The 22294-nt window shown below is 40.2% G+C and overlaps 2 protein-coding genes and 1 non-coding gene across 3 annotated transcripts; 1 reads left to right on the top strand and 2 right to left on the bottom strand.

The window, feature by feature from the left end:
• Positions 1 to 2463: 2463 nt before the first annotated feature.
• On the bottom strand, positions 2464 to 10549 carry LOC120556678 (matrix remodeling-associated protein 8-like; the record flags this gene model as incomplete). Its single annotated transcript, XM_039796325.1, has 8 exons — positions 10264 to 10549; positions 9562 to 9588; positions 9134 to 9439; positions 8140 to 8241; positions 7915 to 8048; positions 7600 to 7779; positions 6642 to 6783; positions 2464 to 2516 (listed from the first exon to the last, which is right to left on the bottom strand). Coding segments are annotated over exons 1-8 (996 nt in total), but the record flags the coding sequence as incomplete, so codon positions are not given.
• A 1393-nt stretch (positions 10550 to 11942) lies between these two features.
• trnae-uuc lies at positions 11943 to 12014 on the bottom strand. The gene has a single exon. It is a non-coding gene; the product is annotated as a tRNA-Glu (tRNA).
• A 553-nt stretch (positions 12015 to 12567) lies between these two features.
• psma5 (proteasome 20S subunit alpha 5) lies at positions 12568 to 17710 on the top strand. Its single transcript, XM_039797210.1, has 10 exons — positions 12568 to 12697; positions 12973 to 13023; positions 13493 to 13559; positions 13681 to 13807; positions 15454 to 15521; positions 15602 to 15709; positions 15872 to 15930; positions 16045 to 16147; positions 17043 to 17129; positions 17386 to 17710. Exons 2-10 carry the CDS (start codon positions 12995 to 12997, stop codon positions 17461 to 17463), a joined length of 726 nt encoding a protein of 241 aa, XP_039653144.1. The 5' UTR covers positions 12568 to 12697; positions 12973 to 12994; the 3' UTR covers positions 17464 to 17710.
• The last annotated feature ends 4584 nt before the right edge of the window (positions 17711 to 22294 follow it).

The following is a 22294-nucleotide window of genomic DNA, read 5'->3' on the forward strand; positions in this document are numbered from 1 at the left end:
CGTGTACTTAGGTGTGACTGTATGTTAAGCACAATACAATACACAAAAAAGTTTACTTTCTACAAAATCACAGGGAAGCTGGTTCTTATATTTGTGGCAAAACAACAAACAAAAGATATGATTATTTTCTAAAGTTGACAGACCTAACGCTTGCGACACATTGGTCGTGAAGATCTGTGGGCCGCAATGCGCCGCTAAAGGTTGATTTATACTTCTGCGTAAAATCTACGCCGTTGCTACGTACGTAGGTACGTGAAGACACAAACCTACGCCGGACCCTACGCCGTAGCCTGACCTGCACCTGTAAAAATGTAACAACACGTCGCAGGGACGCACGTCGCTCGGCTGTTGCTTGATAGCGCTGCATTTCCCCCGGCTCATTTCCTGGTTCTCCTTCTTCATAAGCAACATGAAATCAAGGAGAGCGTTAACTTTCCCTGCTACAGATTTCCCATCTTGGTCAGAAAGCACAGGGGAGACACTTTTTCTCTCACTATGACTCTAGAGTCTGTACTCGCCCCAAAGCTAATCGCAGTCATTTCTCCCTCGCTCTACCAGACACTTCCCCACACACACACACACACACACACACACACACACACTCTGCTTGATCGCTTTCTCGCCTTTTTTAAAGTATCCGGTTGCGCTGTGGCGTTCCTGTGTTTGACTACCACCTGGCTTGAAACATTCGCACGCAGGCAATCTTTTTTTTCGACACAGATTGCAGCCGGCGTGAACAGACAGACACGGGCACCGAAATGAAAATGCTCCGCTTCGTGGCGCTTCTGCGGCCAGTGTGTGCAGCTAATAGTCTAACATGAATAGATTCCTGTATTATGTGGCTTAATTGCTGGAACAGAGGCTTAATCGTATGTGTTCCACCTGTGCTTTTCCTGTGAAGTGAAAATAAATGTTGTGCAAAAGGTCTATGAATCTGGCTCATTTGGGAATGATAAGAAACAAAAGAGACATCAGTCAAAGTCGTCAGTCAAATCCAAAACATGAAGCATATCTTGCTTTCAACTTCCAAATGATGCAATGAAAAATAGTTTGGGAACCACTAAGTTAATATAGGCCTACATTTTACTTGTCACAGTAGGAAAAGCGCAGGTTCAATATTAAATAGAAAATTATTGATGGCTGAATTCCATTTAGCTTCAGTTTCATGGTCCAGGTATTGTGCATACTGGCTCACTGTCACACTGTCATGGCTTATTGGGACACTTGAATAGAGCGGAGCCATTGTTAATGGTTTTAGTAAGGTGCTTTTCCTATTACCAAACATTTATTTTGTCCACATTCAAACAAAAAGACGTTATCTCCTCGAACCAATCACAAATAACAGACTTCATTAAAAAATCTGCCTCACACATTGAATTTTAATACATGTAAAAAAGGAACATTCCAAAACAAATACAGTCTGAGCATCAAAATATTTTTTTTTGCATACACTGCTTCATTGGTCAGTTAGCATACAATCATATAGCCTACAGGAAGCAGTACACACTGATAGTAGCGCTTCAGTGGTGTGTAAAACAGAGAAGAACAAAGTGAAAATATATTTTTTTAAACTTGAATACTGATCAAAGCTGTACTAACTGATCATTCAAATTTACTCAGTCACAACTTTATTCAACGTATGACCTCATTGCGCCTTCATTTAACAGTCAAGGCTGGGATTAGACTCCCCTCTCGGTGACGCTATTGTGCCGTACACAGTGGTCCAAGTCCAGTCTTTTTAGTATGATCAAGTACATATAAAGAAAACAGTTTTCCTTTGTCTCTAATACTGACAATTTATAAACACAAGGCCTCAATGTGAGCTTTTTCTTTTTTTTTTTTTTTTAATGGTTTTCTGCATTTCACAACATGTTGTGCCTTGCTGTCTCTCCTGTCTGGACAGAAGGCAGTGTGGAGGTGTTTAGTTTGGAGTGCAGCCTCTGGACCAGCCAGTGACTCCAGTTTGTCTTTTCCTCACTTAGAAAATTTCTGCATTTCTGCAAAGATAAAATACAGGTTGAGGAGGATGAAAATTAGATAATTCATGATAGCTGAATTTGCAAAAAAAAAAAAAAAAAAGGGGGGGGTGTGTGTGTGTGGTTGTCTCGTTACCTTTGTCATTGATTTTTTTTTTTTTTTTTTTTGGTTGTTTTAATAGTGGTTGTGGGTGTGTGGGGAGAGGGGGGGGGGGGGTGGGGGGGTGGGTGTGTGTGTTTGTGTTTGTGTTTTTTTTTTTTTTTTTTTTGTTTTTTTTTTTTTTTGTGTGTGTGTGTGTGTGTGTTTTTTTTGTGGGTGTGGGGGGAAAAAAAAAAGGTTTTATATATGTAGGGGGGGGGGGGGGGGGGGGGTGTGGGTTGGTTTTTTTGTTTTTTGTTGTGGTGGGGGGGGGGGGGGGGGGGGGGGAGGGGGGGGGGGGGGGGGGGGGGGGGGGGGGGGGGGGGGGGGGGGGGGGGGGGGGTTTTTTTTGGTGGGCAGAATGACATTGATGACTCGCGGTGACTCAACCTTAGTGGTGTCTGCGTACAACAGAGATCACAACAGTCAGCATTTAGTGTTCCTCTGTTCTTCATCTTTTCTCTCACAAACAGACCAATGTGTCAGCGTGAGGTTTACAAATGTAATAAACAAGAACAGACCTTACATTGAACAGACATTACACACCTCATGAGTAACACAGAACTCCCTTTTAACTTTATCTGTGGAGTTCCTACAGCTTCCAAATTCCCCTTCTACTCATAAAAAGGTATTTAGCCGCACTAGCAGTGTTGGTGCAGTTTGTCCTCCACTTTTGTCTGGACGGAAATATCTTGACAGCTATTTATTGGATAATTTGCCATGAAATTTCCAGAGATATTCATGGTACCTGGAGAATCAATCCTACTGACTATGGTGGTACTCTGACTTTTCCTCTAGCGCTACCAGCAAGCCAATGTTCTCAATTATTCTGAAATATCACAACACCTCCTCGTTGGATGGCAAAAACTTTGGTCCAGACCATGGAGTCATGGCACCCAAGCGACAACTTCCGTGCCTGAAAAGTGAAGCCAATGCAGAAGTGCCTTAAACATGCATTATGTCGGGGCGGCCTCTAGTTCACCCAGTAGAGCGTGCGCCCCATGTAGGCAGAGTCCTTTGCAGCGGCCCGGGTTCGGATCCGAGCTGCAGCCCTTTACTGCGTGTCTCCCCCTCTCTCTCTCTCTCTTTCTCTCCCTCTCCCCACTTTCCTGTCTATCCAATGGGAAAAGCCCCAGACGCACACACAAAAAGGAAGTGCATTATATCTAATTTCCAACAGGGGGCGACTCCACTGGCTCCAAAAATAAGTCTGTTTTCATAGAAGTCTATGGGAAAAGGACACCTACTTATCACTTGATTTATTACCTCAGTAAACATTTTTATAATGAGTTTATGGCCTAAATAACTAGTTTCATGTTTCTTGTTCATTTTGTAAATCATGGTCCCATTTATTTTAAAGTAGACGATAAAGCATTTACTTTGTTCGAGACCTGTTTCTGTCTGAGCAACAAACTCTCGTGAGATCTGGCAACACAGATAAGCTAACGTCAACTAATGTTTGCGAACGGCCTAACAACAAATTTTCGTAATACTTTATGGCTTTTAGCTGTTTAAATATCTAATGTTAGCAAAAGAAAATATTAATAAATTATACAAATATAACTTTTCATCCATCCACACAACATTCACTACATCTTCAAACAAGGCTCATTTACTGTTGGAGACAGGAAGTGTGTACAGTTTCACACTATTGGCACAGCTTGTAATGCGCTAGCTTTAGTTATAGGGAATCTTCCCTGATGATACATTTCTAATTACTATCCTTTTCCTGCAGCGCCCCCATAAGTTTGCCATTTGTAGGTTTGAGTGAGATGTCTCAACAACTATTTGATGTATTGTCATACAATTTAAGACATATTCATATCTCCCGGCCTTCTGAATTGTAATAACTGGTCATCCCTTAATCTAGCGCCCTCATCAAATCAAACTTTTAAATTGTCAAATATTTAAATATATTACCATAAATATTTTCATCAACCTCAGCTGAACTTTATATTTAGTGCTAATTTGCAGAGGTTAGTGAACTAACACTCTAAGATAAAAAACGTGTAAACATTACCATCTAGCCATCAGCATGGTACAATAGTCATCGTAAGCATGTTAGCATGCTAATGTTTAACTTGAGTGCTAAATACAGCCGCGCACATACTTAACACATTAAAAGAATGAACTTTTGAACTTCATTTTTGCTCAAATTAGTTTTGTCTTTGTTCCCGGGGCACTATTTGGTTTGTGTTTAATGTGTGTGGGGCACATTAAGCTAGTACATCTAATGTAAAAAGACTCCAAGCCCAACAAAAAATATTTTCAGTCTGTGCATGTGGCTGCATAAGTGTTTGCATTTGTTATTGCGTGTGTGTGTGTGATGTCACCTAAGCACCAACACCTTGCAAGTTATTCTTTTTTTTAATTTTTTTTACATGCAATGACATTTCCTGGCTGTAAAAAGAATGCTGAACACATTTCCAGGGCAGCGAGGAATAATTAAGCATTAAGTGATATGTGCGGTTCAGTGTTGAGAAGCGGGGGGGTGTGGGGGGGGGAAGAGGGAAAGCCTGGTTTCATTCAGCCTGATTTCATTTTGCCTCGTTAAAAAAGTGCAACGCAAGAAGCAGCTGTGGACCTCAGACTCAACACATTTGCGCCAAAATGAGATCCAGACAGAAAGTCATGCTGTGATTTACTTTTCCTGGCAGTAAAACATAGAAAAGCGAGGAAAGGAAGAGTGAAGGAAGGACAGAGCGGGGTGGAACAGAGGAGAAGAGCCAAGGGAGAGGAAAGGGACGGTGGGATGTTTTGGGAGGTTTTTCTTCACAAAATGAAGCTACAAAAGACCTTGATCCCAAACACAAATTCAATGTGCATACACAGCTGCTCATCTGCAGATTACATGAAAACAACATGTAAATGTCCCGGGTCCTATTATTTCGTTTAAAGATGGGAACTTACAGTATGTGTTTGTGTTTAGAGGAAGGGAGGGGTGACCTACATTTCTTCTCCCCTATTTCATCAACTCTTTGTATATCTCCCTCTATTTCAAAAAACTCATTCGTCTCTGTCTCAGTCTGTCTTTCCCTCTGTGTTGCCAGCTGCCTTGCAGATGAAGCAAATGTCCTGATCTTGACCATGAACCCCTGAAAACAGTTCTCTTTCTTTATAAGGAAATGCAAAAAGAAAGTGGAAAAAGCGATGGAAAAGAGCAAGTGAAAGGAGTGTGATGAAAATAAACAAACCTGAGCATGTGGGATCATCAAAGGGGGGAAACAGAAAGAAGGCTGGACAGAAGGAAGAGTAAAACTTCTCCAGAATGTCAGGACAGAGCCAAAGTCAACAGGGCAGCAGACAGTCAGAGAGGGCAAAACAGGAGCAGATAAGATGATAAAATACTACAGTGGGCTTCTAATGTCTGAGAGCACAGAGGAAGAAACTCTACAAACTCACTCCTGCACTAAAGATAAATCATTTATACATCTTGCTTTTGACCAGTAACATTCCCATGGTGCAAAACTCAGGGAGTGAAGGATTAATTGTGTGGGCAGAGCTGGACTTCATTCCAAAGACTGTATCCGAGAGATTCCATCGAAATGAGATCGGACTTGGCACACTCTTTCACATACAACACACACACACACACACACACACACACACACACACACACACACACACACACACACACACACACACATACATAGATGGACTTGACCACAGGCATGTCTAAACCTCTCAATGATTTTCCCACATTGATACATTGCCATTATCGGCTTTTGCTTTAGTGATCAACTGGAAACAGACACATGCATGAAAAAACACTCTCATTCTACAAGAATTTGAGGTAGGCAGCTGACGATGCCAACGTGCCAATCACTCTCTTCTTCTCTCTTTTCTTTCCCTCTTTCTAATATGCACTCAGGGAAATGATTTTTCAGGCAGGTCAAAGCACTGACAAAATGTGAACTAAAAACCAAGCAATTGAGAGAGGAGAAACGAAGAGGAACCAGCAGCAAAAAAGTGGATGATGCACTAAAGACAACCCCCCCTCCCCCAAGCACACATGTACATACCAAGAAAAAAATAAATAAAACAAAAGCCTGTTAGGTAGCAGCACAATGATGTAAGAGTGGAGAGCGGTGGGTGACAAGAAGGTGCGATGAGAGTGAGTTCTGGAGAACTAGGTTGAGAGGGAGTGTGTGGAGTTACAGGGGTTTGGCGTCAGACAAGCTGACAGTGCAAGAAAGAAATCTCCAATGAAATAAACAAAAAAAGTTCAGAAATAAGAGCTTTTCTTCCCCTAATGTTACTTTGCTCTTTGGAGAGTCTTAGGCAGAAACGAAACATAAATGGCAGTAAGGAGGACAAAACGAGAAGGCACAAATGTGCGTGTTTTTTAATCCTAATTGTACAAATACACTAAGTCATAAAACATCCTCTTTGCTTAGGCACTCACACTGACTCACTATAACTAGAGCAGGAGGAGAGTTTGAGGTTGTGTGTGAATGCACAATGTGTGTGTGTGTGTGTTTGTGTGTGTGTGTGTGTGTGTGTGTGTGTGTGTGTGTGTGTGTTACCTTTGTCTTCACTGGGCAGTGCTTTGGCTGGCAGGGTGGTCTGAATCACTGGTGCTTCCACTGTGACCTGAAACTCTCTTCTCTCGTGCAGACCACAGTAATGGTGGTGGAGGTGGCAGGAATACATTCCCTTGTCTGTGGGCTGTGTGTGGAATGTAGACAGACAAACACACATGTTCATTAAACTGCCTGTGCCTTCAGATGAGAGAATCTGTGATAAAAATGTAAACACCAACAACAGCAAATGATAAGATGAAGTTTACATTTAAATGTGCACACTAACACAAGACCACAACTAAATCTCAAAAAAAGTTATTAAAAGGTTTCTGATGCTGTTAAAGATTTGTTAACATCAGTAATTTAAGCCTTGAACATCCAACCCTTGGGGGTAGTCTGCCTAAATTACTTTATAAATAAATAAAATAAACTGAAAATCTTTGACTGTTTGATGGCTATTAAGTGGCTAAGTTTTTAGGAGTACTAACACTGACTTCCAAAGAGCTTTGCAAATTTTAGGGTTTCAGTTGTTTTGTCAAAAAAAGAAAATGGGACCGTAGAGTCCTAAAATGTAACTGTAAACATGTATCTGCTTGCTATCACTATAAAAGGCACACAGGGAACTGGTAGGAAGAAAAAAATATATATAGTTGCTTAACTTTCTGTGACTGCCAACCTCATTTTCCCAACAGAGAGATAAAGTTTTCATGTCCAGAGCTGCATTACTAATGAAAGCTCCATGTGTTTTGGAAACACTGTTTACATGTATACACACAGGAAGGGTGACTCCAATGGGAAGTGTATCCCTCCTTTTACACCCCCACACACACACACACACACACACACACACACACGCACACACACACACACACACACACACATACACACACACACACACACACACACACATACAAACATTGTGTTGAGTGATGCCAAGGGAGGGAGTGTATTTCAGGCACACCTGCAGATCAGATATGGAAAGTGAAAAGTCTCCCTCTGAGAAGGCTTGATTGCTGATGTTCATCTTCCTCTGTAGGAACAGTGGTCCGTAGCTACGCTGCTCCCCAGAGGCGTACAGGTCCACCAGCCGGTCAGCGCGGTCGTGGTGGACTCCTGGGGACTGACGGTCCCAGTGGACTACCTGGAGCCCACCAAGGTTGGGAAGGAATGACATTTTTCAGTAAATATCACATAATCCCTCTAAATTAAAAGTAGATCTAGACTGAGACGCATTGTCTGAAGAAAACCTGCAAACAAGCTCATGCACTCCACACACCTGCTGGTCCTCCTCCTCGTTGCTCCAGTCTGTCCACACGCTACGTCGGTTGATGCACGGCAACACCACGGTACTACCAAGCAACACCACGTACACTGCCTTTTGTCCATCCCAGAAGCGCTGCTCTTTACGACCTTTGTGTGCGAAAAAGACAAACCAAGTCAGCTTTTAAGTTGCTATGCGTCGAAGATGCTGATAGTCGGTACTGTGTGAGAGGCTACGTACGCGATTTAGTGACATTGAGCTGCACTCTGACTGTCTCGTACAGGTGGCAGTAGAGATGGTGGAGGTTACAAGAGTACAGACCTCTGTCATTCATCGTCACGTCTGTGATCACATGCAGAAAGACAGAATATGCAAACATGCTGATAATGTGGGGTAAAGTCATTCTTATCTGTTCACTTAAAAGAATACAAAAACGACAACACTTTGTAGTTCATGAGTTATAAATAATCTTCACATTACTTCCATTTTTTTCATTCAATTTTTTGGAAAATAAATCATGGCAGACGTATGACAAGTAAGCACAGATGTTAAGATAATAATCACCTAAATTCAAAACCACTGCTGCTTTGGAGTCAACTCTCAATTGTGTTGTTGTGTGGATGAATGCACTTTTCAAAACAGCAGGTTTTCTCACATCTGCCATCCCCCCTCTCCATCCCCTACTAGCAGAGAGTGAGAGCAGGACCAGAGGGGTTGTTTAGTTGAATATGTTAGTCTAGTCTGCCTGACTCATTGATCCTTTATCTGACTGAGGTTTTTGCAAGTTAGAATCTATGGCCCCGACCATGGCTCTGATATATCAGTAGCCTAACTGTGCTGTGTATTTATAAATCCATGGCGCTGTCCGTGGTGCTGAAGTAGGAGATGGCTTTGTAATTGCGACTTTTTCTCTGAGTCCTGCCCCGCTGTCATTTTCGTAAGGGATGTATAATATTCTCCAAACTATATAGCAAAAAAATAAAAAAATACAGAACCAAAAGAGTCGTTCATGGGGCAGTTTGCTAGTTGCAGGTGAATAAAAAACGAACCGGATGCCCTACTGAGTACAAGTATTTTAAAACACTAAGCAATTTGGTCCTGTTAAAGAGATCAGTTCTGAAAATGACCTAAAAGCAGAGCTTGAATTGATCAGACAGACAAAGTAATGTCAGTCATAACTAGACCAATTCACCAGCAGCTACAGACATGATGAGAGTCAAACAATGAGTGTGACCTTTGATGACCAGGGAGAAGTTTCCATCCCTGAAGGCTGTTGGGCTGAGGCCGACCCTGCCCAGGTTGTAGGAGTTGTAGATCCTCTGGTCCCCTGCAGAGAACATGTCCAGCACCCTCTCCATGGCGTAGTCTGGACGGGCCCGGTACATGTCCCAGTGGACCACCCTCTGCCTGTCCCTCACCGTGTCCCTGGTCCACACCATACGGCCGCTCACACACTGCAGCACCACCCTTGACCCAGCGGGGGCGCTCACATTATAGCCTGCAACCACCACGCTGCTGCTGCTGTCAGACTGACCTGACACTAGAGGACAGAGAGGGTGTAGAGTTTAAACCCTGAGACATTTAGCATTTACTAAATCCCTGAATAGAAATGCTTAGATATAAATCATAACTGCACATGTACACACAGAAAGAGAAACATACCTGCAGTGAAGAGGCAGGCCACAGGGACTGAAATAAAAAAGACAGTAGGGAAAGTGAAACAGGATAATCACTTGAACAGACCCTGTCAGACTGTTACACTGCCTGTTGTGTCAAGATGTATAACTCCTGCATGTTGGAAGGCTCCCTAAATTCAGATTGAACTACAGCTGGAAATGATTCAAGATCAGACTATTTACTGCAGCTGTTTACCAAAACTAAATATGCCTAATTGAAAACAATAGTTAACAGATAAATAGTTCATCTTGATGCTAATATTCATAAAGTGTAGTTAAGCTAATGACTGGCCTACACTCTTGATGCTTTGGACACCGAGTCAGTAAAACTCATCTGTCAGGAATGTGTGTGTGAGAGAGTGTGAAGCATGAGGTGGACAGGAGGAAAGCATCAGGTCTGGCTTTATTATTAGTCTGAAAATATTCAGATAAATAACTTCTATCTCTAAATGTCGCAAATTAACTGACTAACACTTTAAATAAAATCAGTAATTTCTAAGTCTTAAAATATGAAGCCTAATCTTATCAAAGAACAAAAGGAGATTAGGACAAACGTGGAAAAAATATATACATTTTAATTTAATGTATAGCCTACCAATACAGGTGCAGATGTTTGACCTTAAGAGGCTAGCCTACTGTTTTAAAACAATGAGAGGTTATGTGCATAATCTGCACGCAGCCTACTTACTGTGGATTAAGAGGAGAGCCTGAAAAATGATGTCCTCCCTCTCTGACTTCATGTTCACAATAATGGTATGGTAATGGTACGGACGGAGATTTGTCAAGGCTGTGCACCTGGCAGATGGTCCCGAGGGTAAGAAAAGCCGAATTATATACCCTCCGCAACAGCAACAGCAACAGCAGGACTTGATTCGTTGAAATTCCAGAGTTTGAAGAAGTAACAGGCAGCGCCACGTTAGGGCTTCAACACAGAACCAAAACAGGACCGAAGTGAACTAATCCCACCCGGGAAATGAAACATGACACCACTGGCCTGCATGTAGGCCTACATCCCCTCTCCAAAACGTAACAGTTCAACATCTCAAGAGAGAGTTTTGCGAACAAACTGCGAATAGGCCTACTTCTACTTTATTTTATTTCAAAAGGCAAACACTGCATTTTACTGCATTTCAATTTTAAGACAACTACATTTTACTAGTTACTAAAGCTTCATCTAAAGTAGGCTATATAATTGTATATGCATTGCATTCTTATAAATGACTCTACCTAGTGTATAAAGTAATAACATTTACTCCACCTTGAACAGCCATAAGACTAAAATGCGGCTTGTACAGAGCATAATAATAATAATAATAATAATAATAATAATAATAATAATAATAATCTAATGATATAAGCAAGAGAAACGTATTTACATTGCACAGTTCACACATGAGTCATTTATATTGCTAAACATACATATAGAAATGAAAACAAACTTGTGTTCAGATATGAAATAATATATAATAAGAGAGACAGGAGAGCTTTTACTTCGGATACTTTTCTGATAGTACTTCTGTAATTGTAACTCAAGTTTTGAATGCGGGACTTTAAATGTAAATTGGGGTATTAAATGATCTAAATACGTTTTCCACCACTGCTTGATCACATGTAGTAATAGAAGTAAAAGAGCAGGGCAAATGGATCATATCTAACTTTTGTCCAGGAGACACGCTATAATTTGTCCTTAACCGTCATCAGTAACTTAAAGGGGAACAACACCTAAGAACTCCAATATATTATTTCCATGGCCTAGGACAGTTCAATCAATATTTGTGAAAATTAACTACTCTGTGAAATGTGATGTCATCACGTTTAAGTCCTCCAAACATGTAACCACATATAAGCCATTTTAAAGTGCATCATATCACATTTAGCCTACTGTATATGTATACAGCAAAGTAGCTGTAGTAGTAGTTTCCACTGCTCCTGCTGATACCTCTACTTGTTTAGATTGTTTAGATTAGATATATTTATTGTCCCATGAGGGAGATTTGTTTTCACAGTCTGACATGCACATGGCAATACACACAGACAAATGCATCAACAGATAACATAAAGACAGGTATATAGACACGTAGAAACAACCTCATGGTTTAGCTCAAAGAAGACCCCTATTGGCTGATTTATGCTATGACATGCACAGTTACTATCGTGTGTCTTCAAAGCTATCACAGCTCTCTTGAATATTGCAATGTCTATTTCAGCAAGGAGTCTATTCATGATCCTAATACATCCATTATATGATCACGAAGTTTGGAGTAAGCAATAGCAGCTTTAGACCTGTACATTTCCCCTTACGTTTAGACGATTAGACATATTTATCTCTCCAAAGAAGTCCTATTTTACCCTTACCTTAAAAGCTAGTTCCCATACCGGGAGTCGAACCCGGGCCGCCTGGGTGAAAACCAGGAATCCTAACCGCTAGACCATATGGGACCGATGTACAAGAATCAACTGACTGCGGGAATGTTCCTGTATAGTTATACAGTGCTAATATGTTTTTACAGTCTTTATTGTATAAGCACTATATTCATATTGCAGCAGGTATACATTTTACCATTCCAATTACTTAGTACTAACAGTATTTATATTGCAATCACGACAATATCAATATTACAAGATCTGAATTGTATTATCCAAGTAAGTGTATATTCTCTAACAGTGAAGCCTATTGTGATTTTAATTTGACTTGCATGATTGTGATATATTCTTGATCTAGACTGATTAACATTAAATAGTAGTTCAAGAGACAAAACAGGAGAATTTATATTTATTTATATGTTTCTGGGCAGGTTTTTCATTCCGATCTAAATTGTTGATTTGGGTTCTTTTATTATAGACTTTATCAAAACAACATGCCCTATTATTTAAAATGTGTATTAATCACATGCTTTATTTCATATCAGTATCAATTTATTTTATAGCAGACAGTATGACTTAAACTCTTTGCTAACCATATATATTTAAACTTGTGTGATGATACCATTACAATACTTAGAGACAGCTCTGCACATACGGAACCTTCGTTTCCGATTTGTTGACAACCGGCCCGTTTGGATGTTACACCTCAGACGCTTCCCCTGAAACAAGCGAACTCATTCAAGGGTTTGTAGCTCGAGGTAAATTACTATAACAAGTGTTATTATTTAGCAGAATGTCGCAAAATTGTTAATATATGTTATTTTAAACATAATTATAAAGTCGGAATATTGGTGTTAGACTTCTATGAGCAGTTTCCGTGCAGTTTCAGTGAATGGCTGCGTCAGCTAGCATGCCAGCTAACATGCCACCCGGTGGATACTCGAAGCAAAGAATTGTCCTTACTTTTTATAATTGAATTAAGTCATTGTTATAGTGCATGCGTGTTACATAAACCAATGTTCTCTGTTTGCAGGTGCTGTGTTAAACGTTAAAAGATGTTTTTGACAAGATCGGAATATGACAGGTAACGTTAACGTTAGGTGCAACACAAACTGCTTTGTCATTTATTTAACGTTAGCGCTTCTCAGCGGTAAGGATCACAATTAAGTTAACAAGTTGTTTGAACGGGCACATTTTGATTTTGAAAGCTCAAAGAAATCTGGAAGTGCTTTTGTTTCCAACCCATGTAACTTTGTAGCGGTTTGTTGCAGGTAGTTAGCTAGCATCTAGCTAGTAAGTTACTTCGCAACAAGTACGTTTGCTTTCACTTTCGGTATCGCTACTTAACAACCTTATTAAACCAGGAAACCTAATTTAGATTAAAACACGGCGTTCAATAGTGTTCTACTCAATATAAGCATAAACCAAACATGCTAATTTAAATTATTTGTTGGTAGCACAAGTTGATTTTCACTAATGTTGAACTGATTATTAACTGATTATATTAACTGAACCAAAATTAATAATTATCATTATTCACATCTGTCTTACAGAGGTGTGAACACATTCTCTCCTGAAGGAAGATTGTTCCAGGTTGAATATGCCATAGAGGCCATTAAAGTGAGTATTATATGCTGAATCACTTCAGTTGACTAATATACTTCTTCTGTGTGATTATAGTATACTAATGTCAAACCCCCAAAGCTCATGAGTTTTCTTTGGTTTGGCTTTGCTTTTCCAGTTGGGCTCCACAGCCATCGGTATCCAGACGTCAGAGGGAGTGTGTCTGGCTGTGGAGAAAAGGATCACCTCTCCACTGATGGAGCCCAACAGCATTGAAAAGATTGTGGAGATTGACAGTCACATTGGTGAGTGGGCAAGACAATCAGACACTTCAAACTGAACTTCAAACTTGGATGCTGACTGTAGTGCTTGAGATATATTCTTTATGGTAACATGATAATGTGATTTGCTGGCCTCTGTAATCATAAAGTACATAACCATACAGTTTGGGTAAATAATCAGTTCAATTAAGCTATTTTCATTGCCTGTTTCGTACATTAGAAATGCAATGCACTGAGTGAAAGATCCTGTGAAAGGTAGGGTCAAACTTAAATGGTCAAAAATAAAGGAACACGTGATAGATGAAAGCAACAAAACGCTAATTCAGAAATAGAGAAAGTATAACAATGCTCAAAGGTAATAATATTGAGTAGCTGCTTAAATATTTTGGGAGCTTTGAGATTTGTATTTTTCAGTAAAACACACTTTCGGTGTGTTGTTAAAGTGATGGTTCGGCGTAATTTCACTCTAGGCTGCTTTGCACCTTGACCTCGAGCCAAACAACCCCCAATAAGCTTTTTCCCCCTTGATATAACGTTGGTCGAGTTAGCGTTATCAGCTGGTTAGCTTAGTGCAGGCGCTAATGGACCCGTGTTTGTATCTCGTAAATAACCCCACTAATAATGCCTGGATTGATAACAAATGTCTACACTAGTACAAATATTTTATGTATTTATAAAACGAGGCATTAGAAAGTTTGTAACTACACCAGAAGTATATTTAAAAAACACTTGCCTGATAGATACTCCTCACGGCTGCTATCGCGCGACATCACGCACCGAGCACATATATTGCCGGAAGAGACTAATGGTAAAGAAGAATCAAGAAGCGAGTGAACAGCAGAAGCAGCATGAGGCGATAGGACAAGATGCCACGCAGTTGTATATATCCTGGCTGCGGTTTAAAAGCTAAAAAGTTCAATCCAGAGACGTTCCATCATCTGCTGTTTCGATACAAAGACCCGGAGCTTCTACAACCGTGGCTTGTCTGTGTATTCAGGCTCAAATAGGTACGGTCGACCTTCGAAATTGAGCCACTCATTGTCGCGTTCGATGCTCACCTCTGACTCTGCCATTTTCTTGATCTATTCTGCTGTTTCCTGCTTGGTAGTCTCTTCCGGCAATATATGTTGTGCTCTGTGCGTGATCTCGCGGAATCTCGCGCGATAGCAGCCGTGAGGAGTATCTATCAGGCAAGTGTTATTTAAATATACTTCTGGTGTAGGTACAAACTTACTAATGCCTCGTTTTATAAATACATAAAATATTTGTACTAAGACGTTGGGCTTATCAATCCGATTATAGGTGGGTTATTTACAGATAAAATAACGGCATTAGCTTTTTACTAATCAACTGATAGTAGTTCATTAACTTAACATAAGGGGAAAGCAGTAGTTGTTTTGGGTTGTTTGGCTCGAGGTCAAGGTGCAAAGCAGCCTAGAGTGAAATTACTCCGAACCATCACTTTAAGTAGATGGGATGCTTTTTCCCTGGTGTGACTTTAATGTTTGATCAGGGGCAATGTTACACCCTTATGTCGTACATTATAATGTTTCCTCAGATAACATGGAATAACATTACATTTCTCCCAGTTGACTGTGCTGATTATTGCTTTAGACCATAGCATGTGAAGGACCTGCAGTTTTCTAATTTTCTTTCTTTCTACCTCAAAGGTTGCGCCATGAGTGGCTTGATAGCTGATGCCAAGACTCTAATCGACAAAGCAAGAGTGGAAACACAGGTATAAATGCTGGGCACGCTGTAAGCAGTTCACTGACCTTGTGTTTTACCTATAATTAACCCGTATGTATTCCTCCTCAGAACCACTGGTTCACTTACAATGAGACAATGACAGTGGAGAGTGTGACTCAGGCTGTGTCCAACCTGGCGCTGCAGTTTGGAGAGGAGGACGCTGATCCCGGTGCCATGGTCAGTCACTTAGCTCATTTCCATGCTGAAATACTCTATTCAAATCTTTTTGTTGTTGTTTTTTTTTCCTCCATGGTATACTGTTTGATGGTGTTTGAGTAAACTAGCATAACCTGTATTCTACTCTGTCTGCTCTGTTCCTCTGTGCTATCCTATATACAGAGTCGACCATTCGGCGTAGCACTTCTGTTCGGGGGAGTTGATGAAAAAGGACCCCAGCTGTATGTGAAGATTACTATTTGTGCACCTTACGTACTTGACATTTTAAACGGAAGCATGTTCACCTTTAATTCTGACTTCACAGATACTTGACTGTTATTTGTTTGTGAATGAAGGTACCACATGGACCCATCAGGAACCTTTGTGCAGTGTGACGCTCGGGCCATCGGCTCAGCGTCTGAGGGAGCACAGAGCTCTCTGCAAGAGGTCTACCACAAGGTACCGGCCACTGCATGTTTCTATTTAACTGGAACATTAACTGAGCAAACTGGAATGTTTATAAGTTGCTATCTTGTGCGTGACTTAGTAAATCGTTTCTTAAAGATTTAATGAAGGGAACATTTTTAGAATGCTTTCCACCTGTATGGATGACGATAGATGGATGACATTCAATTCTATTTTCCTTTTTCAAAAACCACTGACCAGATTGATGCTAATTTAAATGTTTTACAGGATTGTCTGTCTGCTATTAGGACTGGATGGCCAATGACTTTCTCAAGTTAAATGCTGACAAAACTGAGGTTGTGATTGTTGCTGCTGACAGCATTGCTTCTGAGGTGGCTAGCAGTATTGTGCGTTCCAGCCTGAGAAATCTTGGTGTGACTTTTGATCAGGCCATGAACCTTGACAAGCGTGTCAAGTCCTTGACCCACGCTTGTTTTTTCCACCTCAAACATTGCAAAACTCAGGCGTGTTGTATCCTATGTTGAATTTTAAATGATTATACATGCCTTAGTTTCTTCGTGTTTGGATTATTGTAATCCTTTTTACTTACCTCAACCAATCATCTGTAGATTGTTTACCATTGGTCCAGAATGCTGCTGCTAGGCTTTTGCACGGACTACCTGTTCAACTCAGGATTCAGTTCAAGCATACACATACAGAGCCATCATTACCAGCCACCAGCTTACGTACTAGTGATCTGCTTTGAAACAGTGGCTCCTAGACTATGAACGCTTTGCCTCATGATCTCATACCGGCGGCCACTGTTGATATTTTTAAAAAGCAGCTAAAGACGCATCTTTTTATTCAGGCGTTTGATTAGCCACATTCTATTACTATGTATTTTTATGTTCCTTTTCTGTTTGTCCCTCTCTCCCCGGGTCACTTGCAGTCCATGACATTAAAAGAAGCCATCAAGTCATCTCTCACCATTCTGAAGCAGGTGATGGAGGAGAAGCTCAACTCTACCAACATTGAGGTTTGTTCCTCATTTCTCACCCAGTTTCTGAATGCTTGATTTTTAGTACGGCAATGTGCTTGAAGATTTGATTTGTCCATGAAAATGTATAGTTGTAACCACATCAGTACAAATGCCCAATGATTTTTACCTTTTTATTTATTTTTTATTATTATTTGAAAAACGAACAATTAGCAGTGTTAAGTGTGCACAGGACTGCCAGAGTTTGAATCCTCAGGTTTCATGCAGGCTTTGTTTATCTGTGTCTCTTCTGTAGCTGGCAACGGTAGAGCCCGGGAAGACCTTCCACATGTATTCCAAAGAGGAGCTGGAGGATGTAATCAAGGATATCTAAAGCAGATAAGACTTGAAAGTCTTGGTTTGAGTTCTGTGCAGGACAGGAGAGGACATGGAAGTACACCTGGGCTAAATGTCACAACACAACCACAACTTGGCATCAGCACATTTTCCTTGCTGCATTCAGATTTTCTATTGGATTGCATAAGAGGCTTCTCTTTTTAGTGTGCTAATTTACTTGTCTCTCAGTATCTGTACAGCAGTCTGTCCAGCACTTAAAACTGAGTGGCAAGAAAACAGTTGGGAAGGGGTTATTTTTTTTTGTTACGAATCAGTACCACAATTAAACTGTTGTATTCAGAAAATGGTCTGACTCTTTGCATTTTTTGTGTATATTTTGCTGATGATAAAAGAAAACTGGTTGGAGGTTGAAATTATGAAGAGATATTTTTCTGTTTACACTCCATTTTGATTCCTTAATATGATCGTAAAGGTTGTCAGTTATATTTTAGTCTTCTCGTCAGTTTAATGAATCCATAATGAGGAACTGCTAGAATAATGGCTACAATGTAAACTAATCCTATTGTGAAGAAAAAGCCTATCTTCCAGACGTTTCTTCTGTATTTAAAAATAAATACATTTTGAATTCAAATAAATTATTCCCTAAAAAAGAGAGAGAAAGTTTTCGTGGTCTTATCGCGGTCTTTCCACCAGGGGGCAGTTTAACCCCAGAAAACACGCCATGTCAGTTGAGGAAGATTCCTGCCGTCCAATGAGAGTGCAGGTTGTTCTGGCACTGACCAATCTTCTGCCACGGTGGATGGGCCGTTATTGAAGATGCATTTGGTGATGAGGGGGGCATGTGAAGCCAAGTGTTGGGACAGAAAAGCTTCTCGCTGAGTCCAAAGTTGTGCAGTTTTTTTGTAAACATGATCTCCGTATCTTGCATTTTGGCGCTCGGGTTGTTTTCGTCTGCGGTGGGCACGGACTTCTACGAGGGAGAAGACTTCTCAGATGTGAAGAGGCTGCAGAGGGAGTTTGGCAGTTACGAGGAGCGACATAGTTTAGTAAAGTCGGAGCTCTCGAAACGCAGCGCAGGACTGAATGAACAGACATGTACAGCTCTGCCTGGAGTAGAGTCAACCCTGCAAAACAACACCCATTCTGTAAGTGACTTGTTAAGGTTTATTTGAACCCACCATTATAACATTAAACCTTGAAGAAGTAAAATAGTCTGTGCGTTCGCTGCAGGAGTTAACTCCACTGGCTACTTCAGTGTGTCTGTGGTCACTCAGCACATGGAGCGGCTCATAATGTCCAAACAACTTTACAAACATTTAAATAGATCAACCTTATAGATGATTTAACACTTGCTTTTCCCATGCAACAATATACATGGCAGTTATGATTTGGCATCTCTCTGTAATTTGAATGAAGAGAGAAGTGAATCCTGCAGCGATGCAATCTGTATGAATAAGAGGTGAAACAATTAATTGGAAGAAACAAAAGTAATCGGCAACCGTTTTAATAATCGATTAACCATGAAGCAAAAATGCCAAAAATCTCCTTGTCTTACATTGTAGTAGGCTAAAATAAATGGGCAAAAGGTGTCACACAATTTTTTGACAAAAGACGTTTAATTGATTAAATAAATAAACTTTAGAATAACTAATAATGAAAATAATAATTAGCCTAGTTGCAGCCCTGATCAAATTCTCTTGATGTACACTTCTAAACTTTGTGGGGTTTAAAGTAATGATTCATTCTAGATTATTTTCTAAATTCATTATTTGGTCTTTAAAATGCAAATAGTTTTCCAGAGCCTAAGATGACATCTTCAAATTGCTTGTTTTGTCCATCTGACAGTTCAAAACAAAAAAATATTCAATTTAGGCTGCAACTGACCATTATTTACTTTATCAATTAATCTACCCAATAATGGCCAAAGAATGACAGATGGCAAATAATAGCAGATTAGTATTAAATAAAATTACAATTGTACAAGGCGTATGCAATTAGAATATATTGGAGAAGATATGTTTTGCTTGAAGCAATGCTTAGGCCTAAATAATCTATTGAAGTTGCCAATGTTTTTTTCTGATGATGAACTTCTTGTTTCTACCTGTTACACTCTTTTTTTTTAATTGATCTGAACTAATGTAAGTCGTCAGTCTGGGTCAGATCATTATCCCTACTGATGAAGTGTGAATGAAGGATGTTAGCTGTGCTCTTCCAGTCTGATAACAGGAGGATCTTGGTGTGTTGATGTGACAGCATTTGACAATATCAGCATCTTTTCTTTTTTGTTGTTGTTGCCTTCTCTTTCTTCTTCTAGTCTTAAACTCTTTCACATCTTAACCCTGATCCCACATTATAATGGACCAAAGGACACCTTCTGTTATTTTAGTACTGAACATGTTGTAATAGGATGCACAAGAGCAACCCAGATGTCCTGAGGAATGTTCAAGAATAACAGCTTGGTCCAAAGCTTTTGCGTGTGAGTGATGGACGAAGGGGTCGTTACATCATGTCTGTGGCTCAGACACCGGGGCTAGCTTTTTAGCATGAAAACGATTTGGTGTGCTCATAGACCGCAGACCCGTCTCCTTAGGGCCTATCTCACTCACAAACATAATTTATGTTATCAAAGCTGCAGGGCTAGATCAAATAAGTGTGAGCATTTAGATCAGTAGTATACTAGTTGTATCCTTATTTTTGAATTTGCTATGTCTACTGCCAGCTTAGGCAAGTCAAACCTTCTCCTACTCTTGTTTGTTTGCTATTTTAGGCCCTAATAGAATACACAGGATGTGTTTTGTCAGCCAGTCCAAGCTTTGCCTCATTTTCTCTTTTTTTGTATATAAGGTTAATTTAGATGACTCTGTCTGGTTTACAAACTAGTTTGCTGTTTCTTTTTCTTTCTTTTTTTTCCATCCCATCCTCTATCCCCTCTGGCCAAAAGAACGCAGAGAAAAAAACATGTTCTGTTTTCATGGTGAAGGGTAACTGGGTCGCAGCCAGCTGTTGAAGCACCAAGAACAGCAGCAGAGTGGATGTTCCACATTGAGTGAGAAAGAGAGAAAGTATTATGGAAAGTATGGGTTTGTTGATATACAGGGAGATGTCCAATGAGTTCAACTGGTGAAAATAGAGAAGCACTTTTATACTCGGAGACTTGTACTTTACATTTCGTTCGGTCAGAGTAGGTGGAGAAATGATCAAGTATGTGTATAAACCGCCACTGTTTGCATTTAATGACATCAATTACACACCAGTGCTAACATTCAATTAGCATACAGAAAACCATTTTTGTTAAGTTGTTGTTGATGTTTCAGTCATCCATCCAGCAAAAATGCCACAACTTTGCTGGTTCAAGCTTCTCAAACAGGAGGAAAGACTATGCTAATATCCTGATGAGCAGGTATCATTTTTTGTTTACCGTGTTAGCATGCTAGCATTTGCTAATTGGCAACTAACACAGAACAGAACGTCAAGCTAAATAATTCAATCAGATAACTTTCCATCAACTAATCACTTAAGCAACCAATCATTCCTGTACTAGATTGAAACTGTGATGGACATGTTTTCCCCTTTTCTTTCTAACATGTTATAGACTGAACAGTTAATCAACAAATCAACACATAATCAGCATGGTTAATCCTGGTTTTCTTGAACAATAATAATCAAATAGACATTAATATGGCCCAGCTTACGTCTCTGCCTACAAAACTTAGTCCAGCATCAGAGGATTGGTCTACACAGCTTGATCTGTTAGATCAGAGCCAAGAGTGCTTGACCTTCTCTTCTGAAGTTTTATGTGTGTAAACATAGCTGAAGCAGAAAGGTTAGAAACCAGAGCAGAGGGAATAAGGAGCTCATTGTGTTGCCGTCTAACCTCTCAGAGAGGACTTGGCTGTGTCTGAGTCTGCATGGACATATGTGTGTGTCTGTTCGTGTATAGCATTATAGTGAGCATCCAACCTATTTACAAAAAACTGCCCATGATCCAACCCAACCAAATAACTACAGACCTATCTTGAAACTACCATTCATCTCCAAAATTCCTCTAAAAAATCATTGCACAGCAGCTCCTTAAAGTAATTGAAGGACACTATATTTTTTATGAATTTCAATCCGGCTTTTGTCACAAACATAGCAAAGAAACAACACTAAGAGTGACTAATTACATCCTCATGCGGAGTGACAAAGGCGAAGGTTCTATCCTGGTCTTGCTCGACCTAACTGCTGCATTTGATACCATTGTTCACTCCATCCTAGTTGAATGGCTCATAAGTGGGTTGGTGTCTCGGGCTCTTCTCTCAATTGGTTCTCATCCTATTTCTCAATCAACAGGCAGTTTGAGGTTGTCATAGACAACTTTGTGTCCTTATTTGCCCCTTTACTCTGTGGAGTTTTGCAGGGTTCAATCCTTGGTCTCATCTCTTTCTACCTATGTTACCTCGGGCAACCTGGTTAGTCAGTTCATCTGCATTTCTCACCACTGCTGTTCCCGCTGTTCCTTTCTGCCTGTTCGCATTGTTTGTATTCTAATTACGTCCAGATTTAATGGGTTTCCTCTGTTGTTGCGTAGGGTTTATACAATATGGTATAGCCCAGCAGATTGTTGATATCAGTTTTTGAGGTTAAGGTTAAAAACCTGATTACGATATATCAGTCGTCATTTTCAAAAATACATTCCCATTAGCCAGTTTCAGTTTGATTAGCACTCTAAACTACAGTGTTGAACATGGTAAACATTATGCCTATACCTGCTAAAATGTCATCATGTTGATATTGTGAATATGCTAGCATTGCTGACTTTAGGTAAATCAGTGCTTTGTGCTAAATCCTAAATACAGCCTCCAATAGCTGCTAGAATGGCTATAATT

The sequence above is a fragment of the Perca fluviatilis genome, chromosome 4 (assembly GCF_010015445.1).
Source record: "Perca fluviatilis chromosome 4, GENO_Pfluv_1.0, whole genome shotgun sequence".
NCBI classification, from domain to species: domain Eukaryota; kingdom Metazoa; phylum Chordata; class Actinopteri; order Perciformes; family Percidae; genus Perca; species Perca fluviatilis.